The sequence below is a fragment of the Halichoerus grypus genome, chromosome 6 (assembly GCF_964656455.1).
Source record: "Halichoerus grypus chromosome 6, mHalGry1.hap1.1, whole genome shotgun sequence".
Taxonomy (NCBI): Eukaryota; Metazoa; Chordata; class Mammalia; order Carnivora; family Phocidae; genus Halichoerus; species Halichoerus grypus.
The window spans coordinates 163,469,048-163,492,801 of record NC_135717.1 but is presented as its reverse complement, the minus strand read 5'-3'; the positions used below and the strand labels follow the sequence as shown (position 1 = coordinate 163,492,801).

The following is a 23,754-nucleotide window of genomic DNA, read 5'->3' as shown; positions in this document are numbered from 1 at the left end:
ACTGCCAGATTTTTAGGAGTAATCTGAACAGAGCAAGAGAGGAGCTGGCCTCCTGATCACCTAGCTTGGAGTGGCCTCTTGGCCTGCTCCACCTTCCTGCAGCATCAGATGATGCTGACCCTCACCCCCTTCCTCACATACTCTCCTTCGATGGTATGCACCCTGTGGCCTGACACCCTTCTCTGCTAACTTACCTTGTCTCCTTCCATCTCACTCCGCAGGCTGGCACTCCCAGGGTCTGTGCTGTACCTCCAGTGCCGTACCTTCTCATCCCTTTTACGCAGGTGGCTCCCTTGTCTATAGCTCCAGCTTCAGCCCTTCTCCTGCATCTTAATTCCACACTTGGAACTCTCCGACTGACTTCCAGCCGTGATGCTGGAACAACAGCAACAGCGCTGATACCAGCTACCTTTTAATGAGTGCAGTGTGCCAAGTGCTAAACACTTCACACGTGTTTTCTTATTTAATCCTCACGTCTACCCTATGAAGTAGGTACTATTGTTAGTCCCAGCAGAGAGGTGAGAAACCAAGGCTCAGAGAAGTTACTTGATTTGTCCGAGGAGATAACAAATAAGTGGACAAGCAAGATGGAGGCCCACATGTGTTTGCCTCCAAAGCTCTGGTATCTCAGTCTTCTCTTTGCTTCTCTGATATCTCATCTTCCCTGCCCATCCACCACCCCTATACACATATGTGCACGTGCGTGCACACACACACTTCCTTACTTCTGATAAACCAATCATCACTAACAACCACTACACGAAGATCACCTGGGAGGTCACAAGAGGTGAAAAGCCCAAGTTTGAGAATGATCTACCTTTCTTATAAATAAACAGCAAATGGTTCATGGTTATCTCTATATTATCACTTGTTCACCTGAATTTCAATATGCTTTACTGAGTTAGAAGGTAAGAGGCGGGTCTGAGCTAGTCAGCTAGTGCGAACCTCCAGAGTCCGATCTCCTTTCTACCCTGGCCTAGCACAGGGCCGGGCACACAGAAGGCACTCAAACAGGCTTCAGGGAGGAATGAGCACATAAAATTGTGAAAAGTCAGCTGTCTGATGAGGTCTGGTCTTTTGAATAACTTTTTCTCCCTGATTTCATGAGAAAGGTGCTGGATTTCTAAGTCAAGGATCACTTTGGCAATTAGTTAACAATATAATTTTTAAAAATGGTCTCCTCGGGCAGATGGTGACCTTAGTCAGAGCAGGGAGCACGTGTATCTTCTTTAATGCATTGCTCCAGGACTCAGCATAGTGCCCTGCATGTTGTGGTAATCAGTAAACACTGTTTAATGAAGAATCAACAGTTGAGTCGTGACTGTTTCATTTATTTGCAGGTAAAGGTGGACTAAAGTTATTTCAGCTCTTAAGCTTCAATTTTTATGTCTATAAAAACAAGCCAATTATAGAGGAGGAGGCAGGGGTCAGCATTTCATTAGCACCCCACAAACTGCTTCATAACAAACTACAGATGCCTTGCCTGTGTGTAACACCTAGTAAGCACTACTAGAGGTAGGTGAAGCTCTCATATAAAGGTGTGTATACTTCCGCTGACCCCCAGGAGCTCACTACAAAACAAAGGTACACATTTGGCCACGATCTAGTTCCCCTGAACAATGTGCAAGAAAGAATAACTCAAAGCCTAAAGGGGTCCATATATATATATATATATAATATATGTATATATTTATTTTCATAGTCCTATGCATATTTAAAATTTAAAATCAGATATATATGCATTTGCACAGGGTTATAAAAAAATCCCGTCTTAATTAGAACACTAGAAAAATATAGAAAAAAATGAGACTAAAATTTGACCATAATCCCACCAGGATGTAATCTTTGTTGCCTTTCTAGGTGTGTTTCTGTTCCACCTAGAATGTGGAAAATTAGAAAGAGTAACACTCCCACCATAACAAGAGAAAGCCAGATAATCTGCAAAATCCTAACTGTTCTTTAACCCATCAGACAGCTGAGGTCACAATCGCCTAGCTTGGAATACATAGAAAGACAGGTACCTCCAAAGAGAGGAGGACTTGGGAACAGGTTCATCTATATCTGAGGGAGGAAAGTGGGACATCTAAGTAAAAAGAATTCAGCTCAATTTGTAAAACAAATTGCTAAAGGCAATGTATGAACTCACATGAGAGTATAGAACTCTGGGAGCGACGGATGCAAAGGAAGTTTACATCTATTCACAAGATCTTCTCCACAGACCTCACCAGGTTCTAATGAAGAATCCCCAAGAACAGAGAATGGAGGAAGCCTATCTCTGAGGTGCCTGTTTGCAGGAGGGGAGCAACCACTGCTGTGGGAATAGCATGAAGCCCTAGCCAGCCCTCTCTTCCCTATGCAACAAAAGCCTCAAGTGGCTAGCGGGAGGACAGAAACACTGTTGACTGTAGGCAAAGAAAGAGACCAATTGCGGGTGGGGGAAATAAAAACAAAAAACTCCCTAACCTTGGTAGAAACCCATCACAGGCTCAGACTATTAGAGGTTTCTCTCTGGGGTGGGACAGGATCACTGAGATTGCCCAACTCTGAGAGCCAAAAACACAGGGCTTGCTGGGACTAAGCCAGGACAGCAGGGAACCCCCACCCCCCCACCTCAGCCCCAAAGCGGCTAACAAGTGTGTATACTTACAGGGAAGGCCTAAGGGTGTAGCAGCAACATTGAAAATAACCCCCTCAACAAACAAACTTCCAACATAAGCACAGGTACCCCAGAAGAATTTGGATCTGGTAGTCCACTGAGGGTACCCATAGCAACAGCAAAACCCACACCCAATCAATGCCTGAATCAACTGACTCAACTCAACTCAATTCCTCACATTAAGAGCCTAGGAGAAAAGAGGCATGTCTATTTCCAGGCATAAATACTATCTACTTCAGTCCCTACTGTTCTTTTTTCTTTTTTTTTTTTAAGCAGTCTCTACTGTTCTAACCACTGTTTTGAAGTCAATAAAAAATTATAGGATACACAGAAAATTAAGAAAAAGAACCACTATGACTAAATGGATAAAAAAAACAAGACTCATCTATATGCTGCCTACAAGAAACTTATTTCAGACCTAAGACACATACAGACTGAAAGTGAAGGTATGCAAAATGAGAGTGAAAAAAGAAAAAAATGATGGGTAGCAATACTTATATAAGACAAAAAAGGACTTTAAAACAAAGGCCGTAACGAGACAAAGAAGGGCATTACATAATGATAAAGGAATCCATCCAATAAGAGGATAAAACAATTATAAATATCCAAGCATCCAACACAGGAGCACCTAAATACGTAAAGCAAATATTAACAGACGTAAAAGGAGAAGTTGACAGTAATACATTAATAGTAGGGGAACTTAACAGCCCATTTACATCAATGGGTGGATTATCCAGGCAGAAAATCAATAAGGAAACAGTGGCTTTGAATGATACATTAGACCAGATGGACTTAACAGATATATTCAAAACATTCCATCTTAAAACAGCAGAATGCACATTCTTTTCAAGTTCATATGGAACATTCTGCAGGATAGATCACATGTTAGGTCACAAAACAAGTCTCAATAAATTTAATATTTAAATATTATTAAGGATCTTTTCTGATCACAAGGGTATGAAACTAGAAATCAATTACAAAAAAAAAAAAACTAGAAAAAACACAAACACATGGAGGCTAAACAAAATGCTACTAAACAACCAATGGGTCAATGAAGAAATCAAAGAGGAAATGATGGGCATTAAGGAGGGCACTTGATGGAATGAGTACTGGGTGTTATATGCAACTGATGAATCACTAAATTCTACCCCTGAAACTAATAATACACTATATGTTAACAAAACTGAATTTAAATAAAAAATTTTAAAAAATACATAGAGACAAATGAAATTGAAAACCCAATGGTCCAAAATCTTTGGGACACAGCAAAAGCAGTTCTAAGAGGGAAGTTTATAGTGATACAGGGCTACCTCAAGAAACAAAAAATATTTCAAATAATCTAATATTATACATAAAGGAATTAGAAAAAGAACAAAGCCCCAAGTTAGTAGAAGGAAGGAATAAAGATCAGAGTGGAAATAAATGAAACAGGAACAAGACAAGGATGTTCACTCTTGCCAACTTTTAGTCAACAGAGTACCAGAAGTCCTAGCCATAGCAATCAGACAAGAGAAAGAATTAAAAGGCATCCAAACTGGTAAAGTAGAAGTAAAACTGCAGATGACATGATACTATATATAGAAAACCCCAGGGTCCACCGTAAAACTATTAGAACTAATAAATGAGTTCAGTAAAGTTACAGGACACAAAATATACAGAAATCTATTGCATTTCTATACACTAATAATGAAGTAGCAGAAGAAGAAATTAAGAAAACAATCCCATTTACACATGCACCAAAAAGAATAAAATACCTAGGAATAAACTTTAACCAAGGAGGTGAAAAGCCTATACTCTAAAAACTATAAGACACTGATGAAAGAAACAGAATACAACATGAACAAATATAAAGAAATACATGCTTATGGATTAGAAGAACTAATATTGTTAAAATGTCCATACTACCCAAAGTAATCTATAGATTCAATGCAATCTCTATCAAAATACCAACAGTATTTCTCAGAGAACTAGAACAAATAATCCTAAAATTGATAAGGAAACACAAAAAATCCCAAATAGCCAAAGCAATCTTGAGAAAGAACAAAGCGGAAGGTACCACAATCCCAGATGTTAAGATATACTACAAAGCTAAAGTAATCAAAACAGTAAAGTACTGGGACAAAATAGACATATAGATCACTGGCACAGGATAGAGAGTCTGAAATAAACCCATGCTCATATGGTCAATTTATCTATGGCAAAGGAGGCAAGAATATACAATGGGCAAAAGACAGCCTTTGAAACAAATGGTGTTGGGAAAACAAGACAAAAACACACACAAAAACCCTCAAAATAGATTAAAGACTTAAATATGAGACCTGAAACCACAAAACTCCTAAGAGAAAACCTAGGTAGTAATCTCTTGGACATTGACCTTAGTAACACATTTATGGATATGTCTCCTCAGGCAAGGGAAACAAAAGCAAAAATAAACTATAGGGACTACATCAAAATAAAAAGCTTTTGCACAGCAAAGGAAACAATCAACAAAACAAAAAGGCAATCTACTGAATGGGAGGAGATATCTGCAAATGATGTATCCAATAAGGGGTTAATATCCAAAATATATGAAGAACATATACAACTCAACACCAAAAAACAGGTAATCCAATTAAAAATAAGCAGAGGACCTGAATAGACATTTTTCAAAGAAGACCTACAGATGGCAAACAGACACAGGAAAAGATGCTCAACATCGCTAATCACCAGGGAAGCGCAAATCAAAACCACAATGAGATAGTACCTCACACCAGTCACAATGGGTAGTATCAAAAGCAAAAAATAAGAAGTGTTGGTGAAGATATGGAGCAAAGGGAACCTTCCTGCTCTGTTGGTGAAAAGGTGAATTAATTCAATCACTGTGGAAAACAGTATTGGAGGTTCCTTGGAAAATTACAAATAGAAATACCATACAATTCAGTAATTCCACTCTGGCTGTTTACTCAAAATGAAAACACTAATTTGAAAAGATATATGCATTCCTATATCCACTGCAGCATATTTACAACAGCCAAGATATGGAAGCAGCCCAAGTGCCCACCAATAACTAGATAAAGAAGATGTGGTATATATACACAACGGAATATTACTTCACCATAAAAAGAATGAGATGTTGCCATTTGCAACAAAATGCATGAACCTAGAAAGTATTATGTTAAGTGAAATAAGTCAGACAGAAAAGACAAATACCATATGGACCTCACTGATATGAGGAATTCTTAATCTCAGGAAACAAACTGAGGGTTGCTGGAGTGGGGGGTGGGGTGGGAGGGATGGGGTAGCTGGGTGATAGACATTGGGGAGGGTATGTGCTATGGTGAGTGCTGTGAATTGTGCAAGACTGTTGAATCACAGATCTGTACCTCTGAAACAAATAATGCAATATATGTTAAGAAAAAAAAAAAAAGAAGAAGAAGATAGCAGGAGGGGAAGAATGAAGGGGGGGAAATTGGAGGGGGAGACGAACCATGAGAGACGATGGACTCTGAAAAACAAACTGAGGGTTCTAGAGGGGAGGGGGGTGGGAGGATGGGTTAGCCTGGTGATGGGTATTAAAGAGGGCACGTTCTGCATGGAGCACTGGGTGTTATGCACAAACAATGAATCATGGAACACTACATCAAAAACTAATGATGTAATGTATGATGATTAACATAACAATAAAAATTAAAAAAAAAAAGACAAATACCATATGATTTCACCTATACGTGGATTCTAAAAACCAACCAACCAAACATAAAACCAGAAACAGACTCATAAACACAGAGAACAAACTGGTGGTTGCCAGAGGGGAGCGGGGTAGGGAGAATGGGCAAAATAGGTGAAGGGAATTATGATGTACAAACTTCCAGTTTTAAAACAAGTAAGTCACAGGGATGAAAGGTACAGCATAGGGAACATAGTCAATATTATAATAATGTTGGATAGTGACCGATGGTAACTACCCTTATTTCAGTGAGCACTGATAATGTATAGAATTGTCCAATCACTATGCTATATGCCTGAAACTAATATAACATTGTAGGTCAACTATTCTCCAAAAATAAAAGTTTTAAAAAGAGAAAGGATCCACTCTCAAGAGATAAAGCAATCAAGAGAACCTGACTATCAAACAGGGAATTTAAAATAACCATGGTTAATATGTCAAAGGCTCCCATGGAAAAGATAAACAATAAGCATGAACAGGTGAGGAATTTCAGCAGAAACAGAAAGAATAAAAATGAAATGTTAGAAATGAAAATAAAAACAAAACATGGCAACAGAGATGAAGAATGCCATCAACAGCTTCATTAGTAAAGTTGACATATAGTAGAAAAAAATCAGTACGCCTACAGATAGGCCAATAAAAATGACCTAAACCAAACCACAAAATGAGTGAAAAAAGTTAAACAGAGCCTCCAAGGCGGTTGTGGAACAATATCAAATGGTATGGCATGCATGTAACTGAAATAACAGAAGGAGAAGAGAGAGAGAAAACAGAGCAGAAGATAATGGCAGGGAGTTTTCCAAATATAATGAAACACATCAAAGCACAGATCTAAGACGTTCAAAAAATCTCAAGCAGGATTAAAAAAAACAAAACAAAATAACGAGACACATCATATTTAAACAGCTAAAAGCTAAAGATAGAGAAAATCTTGAAGGCAGCCAGAGGGGGAGAAAAAGGCACATTGTATACCGAATGGGCAAGATGTACGAACATGCAAGCCAGAAAAAACAGATTAAAATCTTTAAAGTGCTGAAAACAAAACACAAAACTTGTGAATCCAGAACACCATACCCACTGAAAGTATCTTTCAGAAATGAAAGAGAAATAGACTTTTTTGGACCAACAAAAGCTGAAATAATTCAGTAGCACCCGACCTGCAATGTTAGAAAAGTTCTTCAGGCAGGGGGATATGATAATATATCACAGAAACTGGGATCTATATAAAGAAATGAGGATCAGAAATCATTAGACTGAAGGTAAATTTAAAGATTGTTTTCCATATCTTTAATTGCTCTAAAGGATAATTATCTAAAGCAAAAACAGTAACAATGTATGTGAGTTTAGAGCATATACGAAACCAAAATGTGTGACAGCAACCGCATAAAAAATGAGAGGATGAAATGGGGGTAGACTGTTGTAAGGTCCCTGTACTACGTGAGAAGCAGCATGATATTATCTGAAGGTGGGCTGTAAGGAAGAAAGATCTTAAACCTAGAGGCAACCACTAAAAAATTTTTTTAAAGAGATATAAATAACAGTCTGGTTATGGAGATAAAATAGAATAAAAAAATTTAATCTAAAACTAGACACAAAGAGAGGAAAAATGGATAAAAACTGAAGGAACTAATAGAAAACAACTAGTGGGGGGGCACCTGTGAGGCTTGGTCAGTTGAGCGCCCGACTCTTGGTTTCAGCTCAGGTCATGATCTCAGGGTCATGTGATTGAGCCCCACGCGGGGCTCTGGGCTCAGTGGGGAGTCTGCTTGAAAATTCTCTCCTTCTACCCCTCCCCCCATGCGCTCATGCTCTGTCACACTCTCTAAAAATAAACAATCTTTAAAAAAAAGAAAACAATTGGTTAGATGGAAATTTTTAATGCACCGTATCATTAATATCATTAAATGCAAAGGCCTAGACATGGCAACTAAAAATGGAAATTGTCAGATTGGATAAAAAAGCAAAAACTCACTATATTGGTTACATAAGATCTACTTTAAATATGAAGACACAGAGGGGTGCCTGGGTGGCTCAGTCGTTAAGCATCTGCCTTCGGCTCATGTCATGATCCCAGGGTCCTGGGATCGAGTTCCGCATCGGGCTCCCTGCTCAGCGGGAAGCCTGCTTCTCCCTCTCCCACTCCCCCTGCTTGTGTTCCCTCTCTCGCTGTGTCTCTCTCTGTCAAATAAATAAATAAAATCTTTAAAATAATAAATAAATAAATAAATAAATAAATAAATAAATAAATAAATAAGAAGACACAGAGTAACAGGGTGGAAAAGGGTATGCCATGCAAACCCCGAATGATAAGGGGCTGGCAGTGGGAGGAAGAGGGGCATGAGAAAAATTTTAAAGTGATGAAACTATATTTCAATTATACAGTTGACACTTGAACAACATGGATATGAACTCTGTGAGCACACTTATACAGGAATTGTTTTTCAATAAATACTGTACTGTAAATTTATTTTTTCTTTCTTATGATTTTCTTAACAGCATTTTCCTTTCTCTGGCTTACTCTATTGTAAGAATATAGTATATAATACATGTAACATCCAAAATAGGTGTTAACTGCCTGTTTATGTTATTGGTAAGGCTTCTGGTCAGCAATAGTCTATTAGTACTTAAGTTTTGGGGGTGTTGAAAGTTATACACAAATTTTCAACTGCACAGGGGATCGGCACCCTAATCCCTGTGTTGTTCAAGGGTCAACTGTATACACTAAAAATGGTGAATGTTAATATATACAAAGTATACTTCAATAAGCCTGAATTTTAAAAATAAAATTAAATAAAAATCTATAAACATATACATAATATAAAATGAAATGATAGAACTAAGAACAAAAGTATCTGTTGTGTCAATAAATGTAATTGGTCTATTATCTAGTAAGAGAAAAAATCAGATTGAACTATAAAACAAATTCTAAAATGGTTCTGCATATAAGTGAGTTATAAAGGTTAAAAATAAAAAGATGGGCAAATGTATTCAAACAGATGAAAACAAAAATAACACAGAGGTCATGATCTTAATATCAGACAACCCAAATTCTGGGCCAAAAAAAAAAACTTGAATTAGACTTTATAATGCTAAGTGTACTAAAAAAAATAATGCTAAGAGTACAATTTACAATGAAGATGTTGCGATTCATAATGAAAGTATTACATTGAAGATTAAAGTAGCTAGAAATATCAAGCATCATATAACATAGCATCAACATTCAAAAACAAAAACTAAGGGAGATTCAAGGTGAAATAGGTTAGCACATATTAGTAATAAGTCTTAAACCTATTTATCGGTCTTGGTCCATAACAGTCTAAGTGGACAGCACTAAGACAACAGAGGAACTAAATAACAATTGGGATGCCTGGGTGGCTCAGTTGGTTAAGAGTCTGCCTTCGGCTCAGGTCATGATCTCAGGGACCTGGGCTCGAGTCCTGTGTCGGGCTCCCTGCTCAGCAGGGAGTCTGCTTGTCCTTCTCCCTCTGCTTGTGCTCTCTTTCTCGCTCTCTCAAATAAATGAATAAAATCTTTAAAAAAAAGAAATTACACACACACACACACACACACAGATAATAAAAGGCAAGCATACCAGTAGGAAAAAAAAAATGGGTAAGGAATTCTAACAGGTATTTTACTGAACAGGGGATTTCAATATTCCGAAAACTTGGAATAATGTTCAACTCACTAGTGATCAGAGATCACTGCTTGTCCCTCTCCCTCTGCCATTACCTCCTGCTTGTGCTCTCTCTCTCAAATAAATAAATAAATAAATAAAATCTTAAAAAAAAGGAATGAAATAACAATAATCTTGACCCAAATACAGATCTGCCAAAGTCTGTACTTCAAAGACAGAGAGTGCTTCTTCTTTCCAAAGGTCACAAAATTGACCATATATTAGACAACAAATAAAATCTAAGTAAAATCTCAAAAGAAGAAATAGTTCAGAAAACAGTCACTAATCACAAGGCAATAAAAAGCTAAAATGAGTAACATAACCAGAAGATAATAGTTCCTAACAATTGGAAGTTTTTAAGTACTCTTTTAAAATTTTTAGGACAAAGAGGAACTCCAAACTAAAGTTGCAAAATATCTAGAAAATAACAATGTTAAAATATTACATATCCAAACCTACAGGATGCAGCTCAAATAGTGCTCAAAGAAAAACCCAAGCCTGAAATATTTATATTATTAAACAAGAATGAAATAATTTTTTTTTTTTTTTTTTTTTTTTTTTTTTTTTTTTTTTTTTTTAAAGATTTTATTTATTTATTTGAGACAGAGAGAATGAGAGAGGGAGAGCACATGAGAGGGGGGAGGGTCAGAGGGAGAAGCAGACTCCCTGCCGAGCAGGGAGCCCGATGCGGGACTCGATCCAGGGACACCAGGATCATGACCTGAGCCGAAGGCAGTCGCTTAACCAACTGAGCCACCCAGGCGCCCAAGAATGAAATAATTTTTGTCAATTGTTTTTGGTCACTGATAAAACAACAAACTATAGAGTGAACACTCAATAAAGTATTTGTTGAATAAATGAAGAACAGAGTAAACTTAGGAAAGTAAAATAAATGAGTTAAATAAAAGAATTTAATTTATTAAAAAAAAAAGAAAGAGTAATAGTACCAATAAATATATCTAAGAGCATGTTTCTTGAAAAAATAAAACAGGTAAATTACCACAAACAAGTAGCAGAAAGCACAACTACACCAACTAAAATGTATTAAAGCAGAAATAATCAGACACAGAGGAAACTCAATGAGTCTACAAACCCACTTTGCTCAACCGTAAGCAAATAAATTTAAAGATCTAGAAGTGGATATTTTCTAGGAAGATATAACTTATCAAAACTTACCTCAGAGAAGACAGAAAATCTAAACGAACCAATTACTATAGAAAAAAAAAAAAAGAAAAATTTCAAAGATTTACTCCCACAAAACACCACACCCAGATGCCTTCAAAGGGGAATTAATTCCATATAGTCTTCAAGAGCAAATAATTTCAATGCTATTTAAAGTGTATCAGAACTTAGGGGAAGTGGGGGTGGGGAGAAGCTTCAGATTTCTTTTATGAAGCAAGAATAACATTGATACCAACAACTAATGAAGATTAAACACAAAAAGAAAATTGGAGACCAATCTCACTTTATGACTTTGATGCAGAAACTCTAAATAAAACATTAGCAAATAAAATCCTGTAGCACATTAAAAAAATATACTATGAGCAAGTGGGTTTATTCTAGGAATGCGAGAATGGTTCAATATTAGGAGATGGATAATATAATAATTTCCATAGATGATGAAAACCATTGGATAATATTCAACAACCATCCTTCATAAAACATTTAATGATTAAGAAAAGACAGACATTCCTTAACATGATAAAATATATCGGTCTTAATCCAAAAGCCAGGACAATGTCATAGAAGCACTAGATGCATTTTCATCAAAGTCAAAAAGTTCAACATGTTCTTGAGGCAATGTAATTAGATAAGAGAAATAAATGAGAGGTGTAAAAATTAGAAAACAACAGTAAAATTATCTGTATTTGTAGACAGTAATATTCTAAACATTGAAAATCTAAGAGAATCTGAAAAAAGAAATACAACAAGATAAGCTTGACATAGCCAGCTCCAAATACAACACATGGGTATCAGTAGGTTTCATATACACAAACCATCATCTGTCAAGAATTACGGAGGAAAAGACTGCATTCACAATAGCAACAAATAGATAAATATATAGAATAACTTTTTTTAAATGTGTAAGATTTATATGGAAAAAAAAACATTTACAATTCCTGCAGTCACAAAATTAAAGATCAGAATAAATGTCAAGGCAAACCATGTTCTTTGTTAGGAATTCTCAATATCATATATATATAATTTTCCCTAAATTGATCTCTAAATGTAATGTAATCCCAATAAGAATACATGTGCAAATGTTATATATGTATATATATACAGAAATAGACAAACTGATGACAAGGTAGTTCATATGGAAAAATAAGTGATAATAATAGGGAAATTATTAAAAAAGGAAAGTAAGTATGAGGAGCTAGTCCTACTAAATATGTTTAAAAGCACAAAACAAAACAGAATGACCCTGGAACATGAATGTATAGAAATATTAAGGGCATAGGATAGGAAGTCCAGAAACAGCTCCAAATACATATAAAATTTACTATACAAAAAAAGTGGCATCTCAACTCTGTGAAGAAAGGATGGAATAATTAGCATATGGTGCTGGGAGAACAGGATAGCTGCTGAGGAGAAAACAAAGCCACACTTCACATCTTACACCAGGATGAGTTCCAGATTGAACAAAGATTCAAAAGTACAAAATTAGGCCATAAAGTTAGTGTGATAAACCATGGGAAAATTACTTAATCATTGGAATGGGGAGGACTTTTAAAACTATGATACTGAATCCAGAAGCCATAAAAGCAAGGACTAATAAATTCAACTACATAAATATATTTCTGTGTGGCAAAGACAAAAGAATGACAGCAAAATGAGAAACTATTTGCAACTCTTAACACAGATAAATGGTTATTATACCCAATCAATAAAGAGCTCCTGGGGGCACCTGGGTGGCTCAGTCAGTTATGCATCTGCCTTTGGCTCAGGTCATAGTCCCAGGGTCCTGGGATCGAGCCCCGCATCGGGCTCCCTGCTCATCAGGGAGCCTGCTTCTCCCTCTCCTCCCTGCTCATGCTCTCTCTCGCTATCTCTCTCTCTCTCAAATAAATAAATAACATCTTTAAAAATAATAAAGAGTTCCTATAAATCAACGAGAAAAACATCAACCACCAAATAGAAAAATAATCAAAGGATAAGAACTGAGAGGTCACAGGAAAAAAAACAGAAGTTGCTCTTAAAGATACAAACAGATACTCAATTTCATAATAAAAGAAATGCACATCAAAACTTCACTGAGAAAAGTTTAAGTCACATACCCTTTGAACCAAAAATTCAGCCCTGTAGGAACTTATTCTGCACATACAGTTCATGTAGTGGGATAAGTGGTGTCCCCCTCCCCCCCCAGTATGTCCACCTGGCACCTGTGAAGGTGACCTTATTTGCAGATGTGATTGAATTAAGGATCTTTTTTTTTTTTTAAGATTTATTTATTTATTTATTTGACAGAGAGAGAGAGAGCGAGAGAGGGAACATAAGCAGGGGGAGTGGGAGAAGGAGAAGCAGGCTCCCCGCTGAGCAGGGAGCCCGATGCGGGGCTCAATCCCAGGACCCTGGAATCATGACCTGAGCCGAAGGCAAAAGCTTAACGACTGAGCCACACAGATGCCCCTGAATTAAGGATCTTGAGATGAGATCTTAGATTAACTGTATGGACCTTAAATCCGATGACAAGTGTCCTTATAAGACACAGAGAGACACACAGAGTGGGAGTCAATGTGAAGACGAAGCAGAGACTGGAGAGATGCGTCTATAAGCCAAGGAACACCAAGGACTTCCAGCCACCACTAGAGGCTAGGAGAGAGGCACAGAGGACATCTCTGGAAGGAACCAAGGCTGCCAACACCTTGTTTCAGACTCCTGGCCTCCCAAACTATGAGAGAATTCATTTCTGTTGTTTTGAGCCACCCAGTTTGTGCTACCTTGCTGCTGCAGCCCTGGGAAGCTAATGCACCCCCCACCCCCCAACCCCGAAAAAGAATGTACATCATTCATCACAGCATTATTTGTAGTAAAACAAGACTGGAAACATGAAGACAACTGTTTACGTTCAGTCCAGTGGAAACAGTATGCAGGTATAAAAAAGAATAAAATCTCTTTACAGACTGATGTGGAAGGTTCTCTACCAGTCCCAACAGGAAACAGAGGCCACTCAAAATAGGAGAGTTTATTTACAAGGGACAAGTTATGAAGGTGTCGACAGGCATGTAGAAGCCCATGAGGGGGACCACTGCTATGCGGGGGGTAGGGGCAGGAGGCTCTCATCCACCCCATGTCCGAAGGACAAGCTTCCAACTAAGCACAAGGTACTCTGGAAGAATTTGAATCTGGTGGTATGCTGGAAGGCCCCAGAGGCCTGTGGATGGCCACAGCCAGCCTAAGGTGACATCCCAGGGATGGAGACAGAGTCCATCTCCCAATCTCCCTCTTCTCCCTCTCTCCTTCTGATCTCCCCATTGGCTGACCCCAGCTGGATGCCACAGGAAAAGGAGCCTTGTGAGGGCTCCAGCCCCTGGACAAGGGGCAGCATGGGGCACGGCAGGGAGTGATCTGGAGGGGCACAGAAGCCCCAGCATAAGCTCCAAGATTGTTTTTTTAAAACAAGGTGCAGAACAGTATAATAGAGTATATCACCGTTTCAGTGAGAAAGAGAACAAGAGTAAAATATATGCATTGGTTCTATGTGCACAGCAGATCTGGTTGGACCCCCTCACCCTCACCCCGTACCAAGAAAATGACTCTATTTGATGCTCTACGGAGAGGTCTGGAGTGTCTGGGGAACAGGAGTTGGGGGGGGGAGACTTTTCACCATATACCGCATTACACCTTTTGAATTTTGAACCATACAAATGGTTCAAAATGTTCAAATTTTTATTTATATTAAAAACTGTAAATCCAATTGAATTTTTAAAAGCCCAATGTCTACGGTCTTTACCAGGAAGAAGCCCTGACAGCAGCGGATTATGCTCAGTGAGAGAGAGGCAAGAACGCTCCGTGCTAAGGGCGCGTCACGACAAGAAGCATGCCCACCTGTCCGGTAACGCCTGCAGCACGGTGGGCATCAGCACCCCCGAGATAGCTTTGTAGAGGATGGAGTCACACACGCCGACGATGTTCACCACCGTGGAGGAGCCCAGCACAGGCAGCATGTGGGGGGGCATTCCTTGCCAAAAGTGCAGAAGGAAACTTTGAACCTGTATTGACCCACAAGAAAGGAGAACCATGAGGTTACCCGGGGCCCTCCCAACACAGCCTGGGGACTTCACCAGCCTGCACTGGGGTCGTCCGTTCCCCCTGCTGTGGGAGAGGAGGCCCCGCCCCCACCTTCCCCCTGCCCATCTGTGCGCTACACCCTCCGCTGCAGAACCACCTGGCCTGGCAGCCTGGGGTCGACTGTGCCCTGCGAGAGAGGACTAGCACATTAACCCGGCGACCCCTTCATGCTCACCATGGTCCGGGGGAAGTTTAAGGAAGGGAAGGTGGGATATTGCTCTTAACAAACTCAGAGTGCTAGCGCTCACTATTCTTTGGGCCTTTTGGGGGCCCTTGGGTGTTCTCAAAAAGAAGGGAGTAATGTGTGAGGTCCTGGTAAAAGGCATGTATCTCGAAGGGAGGAAATTACAGGTCTCAGACAAGTCTCCCGATTCAAATGTGTGTACCAAACCCGGAAGAAAATGCAAGGACCTCTTCCTATCCAAATTCCTCCATTCCCCAAAGAGCCCTGGTTGTTGCCACTATGGGATGCCAGATAGTGGTATGCGGGCGGTAAGCCACGTGGGCATTCCCACCCCAACCAGTAGCACGGAACAGAAACACAGGCGGCACTCGAGAGTGCATTATCAATATGACAGCAGGGGCCTGGCTGTGGGGCTGATGAGCACGTGGCAGAGCCCGTATCTAAGGCAGACAACTCCTCGGTGGCCTGTATACCTCCAGCTTCTAGTGCGTGAGCTGGAGGTCAGGGAGAGAGCAGGTGGGGGCCTGGGGTGCAGGACAAGATAAGGGAAGTGAAGGGGAACAGCAAAGATGGTTAACTGATGTACATAATACTATTAAAAATACCTAGAATTAAAAAAAAAAATACCTAGAGTTTAGCTAACACTGAGGAGTGGCTCATCTTGAAGATAGGGAACGAATGACTGAATTTTTGTGAATTCTCATAGGCTCGACTTGGTTCCTGGACTATGTGTCCTTCTTTTCCCCACAGATGGGTACTCTCGAACCCTCAGGTGTAGCATCACCCATATTCCTGGTTCCCTAAATCAACCCTGATCCAATGCAAAAGATATGTTAGTACCCCTTGTCTAATACTTTGGAGGTAGTATTACTGTGGGCATTAGCTTTATTTATCGAGGGACTACGACATGCCAGGTACTTCACATAGGTTCTCTCATGGAACACTTGTAATATTACTACAGCTGAGAATCCTTGCTCCCATTCTGTAGAGATATTAACTTACATGTCCAAATCCAGACAGCATGTCAGGGAATGGATGAGACAGAGCCCATGTCTGTCTCAGTCATTCGGCCGATCAGTCTCATGACTAGTTTGTTCTTCTCATGGTAACAGGCCTTCTACCCCATTCCTGACACCCATAGCTCTCCTTGGATGGCTGCCCGCTTCCCAGTTTTCTACCCCTGCCCTGGCGACTTGCAGTGTCCCTCAGGCCCCTTCTAGGAGTAGGGTCTTGCTTTCCTCTGACCAGGCTACCTCTGACTCAAGTCTGGTGACCTGAGCTCAGCCTCCTGTGGCTGACTTCCCTGACATCCATGGCCTGCACTGAGTGGGAGGCTTAGGAGATAAGGCGTGGGGAGAAATTATGTCCCCTGACTTCCTAGGGGGCACATGGTAATTGAACAAAAACATGATCAAAGTGGTGAATGGAGTTCAGGTTTATAAACTGTGACACTTAGGTCACAGTTCCATTTATTCCACAATAGTGAAAATATCGCAGAGCATTCAGCCAGATCGAAAATTAAAACAGAAAATGCAGATGCGTGAAGACTGTCGTCCAGACTTCCAACCCTGGCCCCACTACCAACCAGGGGTGTAATATCTCTAAGCTTAGAGATAGGTAAGCTTCCTCACCTGTGAAATGGCAGTAAAAGTGGCACTTACTGCATAGGTTTTGGTAAAGATTCCTAAAAAGTACCTATTTTAGTGCTTGGCACACAGTAGATGCTTAATAAAGGTTAGTGGTGGTGGTGATGATTTACATCATGGAGACACTGTCACTGCCAGCCCCAAGAAATCCGTGGACTCCCCTAAGCTTTGTGACACCTTGCCTAAGCTTCTGAGTGTCGCCCAGCCAGGATCCCCATTGTGGTTCTGCTCACCTGTCAAGGCTCTTGTTCTGTCATTGGGACACCTGGTGGCTGACTGCTGGGTTTGGCCTGAGCCTGGAGATGGCTGGGGCTCTTGGATAAGGTGTTTTCTTTCTAGAGGACCCTCCATTGTTCCCTGATCCCAGCTTGTCCCAGGCATCAGCCTCAGGCCGGGCCCTGGACCTCCCTTCCTGCCCTTCCAACACCACCTAAGAACCTCTGCCCAGTTGATTCCTACGATTTGGTAGCTTCTGAATTCATCTGTCTTTCTTAGCTCTCCTTGCATGCAGCCCTACTCCTTTTTTTTTTTTTTTTTTTTTTTTTTTTTTTATGTGAGCAGTCAATTTCTAGCAGAAATTCTGGAAAAGATCAGCGGCTGTGTAGGTTAAAACAAATCTGTGGAAAATCAGTCTTTAGCAGGCATCTGTCTGTTTTAAGCCTGCTCAACTTGCACAGGGAGCACTGATCAGTCCTCAGTTTCCTAAGCAGCCTTTGGAGAGGCGGGTGTTGGTCAGTTTTGACCTCACTTTCTACCCTCCACATTTCAGGCCATTTAACATCCTAAGGTACTTGTTCCTCGGAGTGAGAAGGAAAAGGAAGGAGGGAGAAGAGTGGAAAGGTCAAGAGCCGAGACTTAGAAGTTGAGTGTGAAATGAATAGACACAGTGTTACGCAGGAGGTGGAGCTGGTAGGACCTCCCAAGGGGCTGGATATGCAGGGTGAGGGAAAGAGAAGCATCAAGATTCGTGGCTTGAGCAACTGGGTGAGTGGTGATGGCAATCTGAGATGGAGAAAACAAATTCAGGTGGAAAGTCAGAGCTCTGATTTGGCCATGTTAAGTTGGATGTCAATTCAACTGAGTCTGGAGCTTAGGCCTAAATATCTAAATATGAGAGCTATCAGCTTTTATAAAATAGAGATCATGTCTACCCAGTACTAGGACCCAATAAGATCACTGAGGCAAAATGCCTGGCAGCATGTAGGCATCTAACAAACAGAAACTGATTATCAGCCAGAAGGGAGGAGGTTTCCTTATTCCTTGTAAGTGTAAGTGGTGAAATCATCAGAGGCAAAGGATGGAAAAGCATTATTTAAAGTTTTCTGGATTAGCTGCTTCAGTCCCCTGAACTCCCACCAGCCCTTTCCTTCTTGGCTCAGTGAAGCATCAGGAGACAATTTCCTTAAGAATACCTATGTAGGTTTTCTATTTCTTTTCCATATCCGTATTTACTTCATCCCGAATATACTAGCACCTTGTGGAAACACATCTGATAACTTCCAGTCAGGGATACTTAGTTGCTACGGTGTTGAAAGGATGTCAACAAAACATTAGCTACCAAAATACCTACCATTCTTATGCTCTGATTTCAAAATCAGACACTTCCATGAATTCTTATTTAGATAAAATGATCATCTCCATTTTATGGCCAAAGAAATTGAGGCTCAGAGGGGTTATGTACCTTGCTCAAGGTCACAGACTGGTAAGTGGTGGATTTGGACTCAAACACAAGACTCTCTGGACTTGACAGCTCTTTATGCAATGCAGTCTGGAGAAGGCTTTGCAGGGAGTCCCCTCTGTGCAGACCGGGGCTCTCTGTACTTGCCTGACTGTGCTACAAGGCCGTGACATTTTTACAACCCTTCGCCCATCCATCCATGCACTCATCTCCCCAACAAATATTTACTGAGAGCCCAAGCGTATGGCTGACATGGATACAGGAGCAAACAAGACAGACAAGGTCCCTGACCTCAAGGGCTTACCCTGTGTTGGTAAGAGACAAACAGTGAGCCAGCCAACAAGATAATTTAAGAATGTGATCCCAGAATTAGTTATAACCTCAACCCTTAAAGATCTTGAAGACCTGAAGCAAACTGCAATGTCAAGGTGTACCAGATGCACCCACCATCCACTTACCCATGACTTTTCTCAGCTGTGGGAGAAAGCCATGCCCATCAAAGGGAAAATATCCCCTTTCATTCTTTTGTGGCTGGGTAGAATGAACTACATCTTGATTACCCATTTAAAAAACAGCCACCAAATATCCCTGCTAAGGGAGTGGAAAGAATATTGGACTGGAGGTGTCAGGTGACAAAAGAGGCAGTCATGACTTTGGCCCTAACCGAATGTGTGACCTTGAGCAAGTCTTTTAACTCTCTGGTTGACATACCTGATAAGAGCAAGCATTTGTATGACCTTTTATAGTTTACAAAGGGGTTTTGCTAGGCATTGTCTCATCTTCTCCTTCCAGGAACCCTATGCATTAGAAAAGCAGGGATAATATTTTTATCTTCATTTCTAGGATAAACAATAAAGGCCTTCATGGCAGAGCCTGGGCTCCGAGTCTGGCACTTTCCCCACAGGAGCACTCAGCCTCCTGAAGGTTTCTGCAGTCCTCACTATATACTCTGCATCCGAATTTCTGGTGTGCATTCCTATTCCCCTACCCCCCAGACTGGGTCTTTCTTCTTGCCCCATTCTTGAGACTTATAACAGGTGCATGGCCATTAGGTGCCCAGTAAGTGTTGGGATTAATGCATGGAATTAAGTGTAATGAGATGATGAGAGTGAGTTTTGAGGTGAATGAAGTACATGGGATGGTCACTAGTTCTGTGGTTAGTACTTGTAGTGGAGAGAGACAGCTGGCCCCTACAGCTCCGAGCTCCTCTTCCGTGGTAGTGAAGTGCTACCCAGGGAGGGACTGGATCCCCTTCCGTCAAAGTTGGGCCATGACACCAGGTTTTGTCAATGGAACACGGGCAAAAATAATGTGTTTTATTTCTGGGCTGACAAGGTTAAGAAGTGGGTATGTCTTCCCTGTAATCCTTTTCCCCATTGGTCAGCTGAACAAAGAGGATGCCAAGGCTCTAGGACAGGGTGTGGCCACATGGTGGAAGGAGCCTGGGTCCCTCAACTACCCCCAGGAACCAGCCTTCCCCCTGTGAGCATCCACACTGGGTCGTGACACCAGTGAGAAATAAACTTCTAATGTATTAAAACTTAGGGTTATTTGTTACAGAAGCCAGCGTTGTCTGAACTGAGGATGAACCTTCATCTGCTCTCATCTCAGTGATCTTTGGGATGTAAGACATAGCCAAACCACAACATGAGAGAAAGCAGTGATTTTTCTTTCTTTAAAAAAAAAAAAAACCACTTCAATGGCTGCTCAAGGAATTGGGAGGTTTAAACAATTTCATGAATAAAAGCAAGAGCAGGATCAAGAGTCCTTCTCTACCAGCACCCTGCTATCTCCTCTGGAGCTGTGGTCTGTGAGCCAAGTGCCAGCTTGCAGGCAACCACCAGCACCCAGGTTATGAGGGAACAGTCAGTGAGCTCACACAAGTAAGTGGAGCACACAGTGAATGTTCACCGTTGTGAGACATGGCAGCAGAAAGGCACAAGAATGTGGGGGAGAGAGCATTTTGTGCTTTACGCCATTTTGTACCCTCCCCTCTCCCACAGTGCACCCCCCCCCAAACACACATTAGGGAATCTCCGGGATCCTGTCCACCAATAGCTCCTGGTTTTTATAGCCCCATTGGAGCCTGCATCGTCCTCAAATTCAATGTCCACAAACTATGCCAGGGGGTGGGAGATGAGGGGTTTAGATTTTTTTTTTTTTTTTTTTTTGGCCTGATGGCATTTTCTGGAAACAGAAAGGCCTCAGGTTTAACGGGTGAAATGTGTGGCTTCTTGCCATCCCTCTGGAAGGCTCTTTTGGATGGCATTTTAGGCAAGATTTTATTGTCTCTCCAGTTATGTAACTGGTACTTCATCCTCTCTTATTTCTCCTCTCCATCCTTTAACTGTACTATTTTAAAATAAAAAGAAAATGGAGCCTCAGGAAAAGATTAAATCTAAAATATAGGAAAGCTTTCCTTCAGTTTCTCTGAACCTATAATACTGGCTATAACGATAACCCCGTGAAACCACCTCCCTCGCAAGCCAGCGGGGCAGGAGGCAGGGCATGAGTTAGGTCAAGGAGCAGGCCAGGCCACTGCTGTCCACACAGAAGATATGTAAAATAGGGGTAAGGACAGTGCTTGCTTTCTGGGATCGCTGGAAAGATCATGTGAGCTAATGCAATGCACATCAGGGGTTTCCAAAGGTCTGGCACCCGGTAGGAGCTCGCGAAATAGGAGCTCCTCCTACTACAATATTTTAACAGAGTATTCCACAGCTCAACGCTTACTGACCTACCTCATCAAAGTTGGCTCTTATTACAGTGTCCAGTATTCTCTGACAGTGTGTTCTGTACATCATAATGAAGGTAGAGACCTGTGGGGAGTGTCAACAATAAAAGCATAATTAATATACATTACTGCTGCCCTCCCTTGGAATTTCAATTTTCAAGTCATTTATTCCCTGTTGAGGGGATGAAATTCGCTTAACATCTACTCATCCTGTAAGACCCAAGTAAGTCTAACTTTCATTCGTGGTGCTCTCTGACCTGAGCTCCCTCCTCTGTGCTCCCATGGCATCTGGGCATGTTTCTCCATCGGAGCACCTGCCCTGTGATCCAGTGGAAAACATGGGTTTCTCTCTCCCCCATTCTCCACCCGTGAGACGATGGGCCCTGGGAAAATTTAAATGGCATATTATTCATGCTCGTGTATCCAGCACTTTGCACGGCGCCTGGCCCATAGTAGAGTTCAGTAGGGTATATTAATTAAATTCTCCTCATCAGCTAAGATACTGAAAAGTTAAAACCCAGTGAGTACTTTTAAGAAGAGGTGTTTGCCAAAAATGACAAAAAGACATTCAGAAATTTCCTGGAATCTGCTCTGCAAAAGAATTTCATCTCCAGCTCCATTTATCCAAGACTTTTAAAGCTATAATATAGGAAACTTATTGATTAAAAAAAAAAAAAGCAAATTTGAGGGGAAAATTTTTTTTTACTAGTTCTTAGATTTAAAGCATTTACAGATATTCTTTTTGCATGTAGACATGCATTCATTTTATGTAAACTTAGTTTGCTTATGCATGAGCATCCATCTTCCCCCTTGGCCTGAGCTTCCTGCGAGCAGGACTCATGTCTCAGTTACAGTGTATCCCAGCTCCCAGGGGGATATGTAGACAGCAGAAGCTCTACATCTACTGGTGCACTGGGCTGCTTCAAGATAGGTATGTGAGAGATGTATTTCCAGTCATTTTCTCCAAATACCCTATGACCTAACCTATCTGATTCACGGTACCTATAAAGTCTTCTTTGTCTATGGGACTATGATTTCACAACATCCTCTGCGCACATGGGGAAATAAACTGTATCCTCTAAAAAAACAATCTAGAGCAAAGGGGTTCTTCCTTCGTGAAATGAGACAGTGTAATATCATAGATGGATAGGTAGGGAGGTTAGATAGGTAGATAAACTTTTTATTTTAGGAGAGTATTGAATTTGCAGGAAAGTTCTGAAAATAGTATGGGGAGCTCCCATATGCCTCACATCCATTAGCTCTATTGTTAACATTTTACATTAGGATGGTACATTTCTCACAACTAATGAATAAATACAGGTACATTATCATTAACTAAAGTCCATATTTTATTCAGATTCCTATCTTTATATTTTTTAGTTTGTTTGTTTGTTTTTTTAGAGAGAGTGAGCATGTGAGTGGGGGGGGCAGAGGCAGAGGGAGAGAGAGAATCCTAAGCAGACTCCACACCCAGCTCAGAGCCCGACGCGGGGCTCGATCCCACGACCCTGAGATCATGACCTGAGCTGAAACCAAGAGTTGGATGCTTAATCCACTGAGCCACCCACACACCCCTCTATCTTTATATTTTTAAACTCACCATTTTGTACTGAGAGAGAAAAAGAGAGGGAGAGAGGTTGTGTGTGTTGTGTCAGAGAGAGAGAAAGGGAAGCCACCCACTCCCAGCAACACCTCAGATGTGGTCACCTTCTCCTCAGGCAGACTGGCTGGCAGATTTAGATCTTTGACATTTGGAAACTCTGGCAGCAACGTTCCAAGTTTGGACCGGGGTGAATATGCCACCGTCTGTTTGCTCACTTCTTTCTTGCCCGTCTCGCTCACCCAGGCGGCTCCTTTCTTGGAATACATCACATCATAATACTGGGAGCTTTCCTTCACCGCAATGCCGTAGTAATGGTACCTGGGCCAGAGAGAGAGAGAGAGAGAGACGCACATGCACCATTATCAGGAGGGGTTTCTGGAGCAGGGGGTTGGTGCCCAAGGCCAAGGATGGCTGGGCCCATCCTCCCTGGGCTAGAAGAGTTAACTCTCCTGGGAGACTTGACATCTCAGAAATCTAGAAATAAACCAAAGTTGCAAGTTGCCAGCCATCAATCAGGCAGGTAAAAATAACCAAAATTGCCTCCTACAGAAAATGTTAAGTCAAATACTTTACAAAGCA

General features: G+C 40.9%; 1 protein-coding gene across 4 annotated transcripts in view; it reads right to left on the bottom strand.

Moving 5' to 3' along the window:
* RFX4 (regulatory factor X4) overlaps nucleotides 1-23,754 on the bottom strand; it is a 155,530-nt gene that overhangs the window by 49,146 nt on the left and 82,630 nt on the right. For all 4 annotated transcript variants that reach the window (XM_036083141.2, XM_036083143.2, XM_036083140.2 and 1 more), the window contains 3 exons: nucleotides 23,280-23,493; nucleotides 21,580-21,657; nucleotides 15,088-15,251 (listed from right to left, as the gene is read on the bottom strand). In XM_036083141.2, coding sequence (XP_035939034.1) covers nucleotides 15,088-15,251; nucleotides 21,580-21,657; nucleotides 23,280-23,493 — 456 coding nt within the window. The remainder of the gene's footprint in view (nucleotides 1-15,087; nucleotides 15,252-21,579; nucleotides 21,658-23,279; nucleotides 23,494-23,754) is intronic.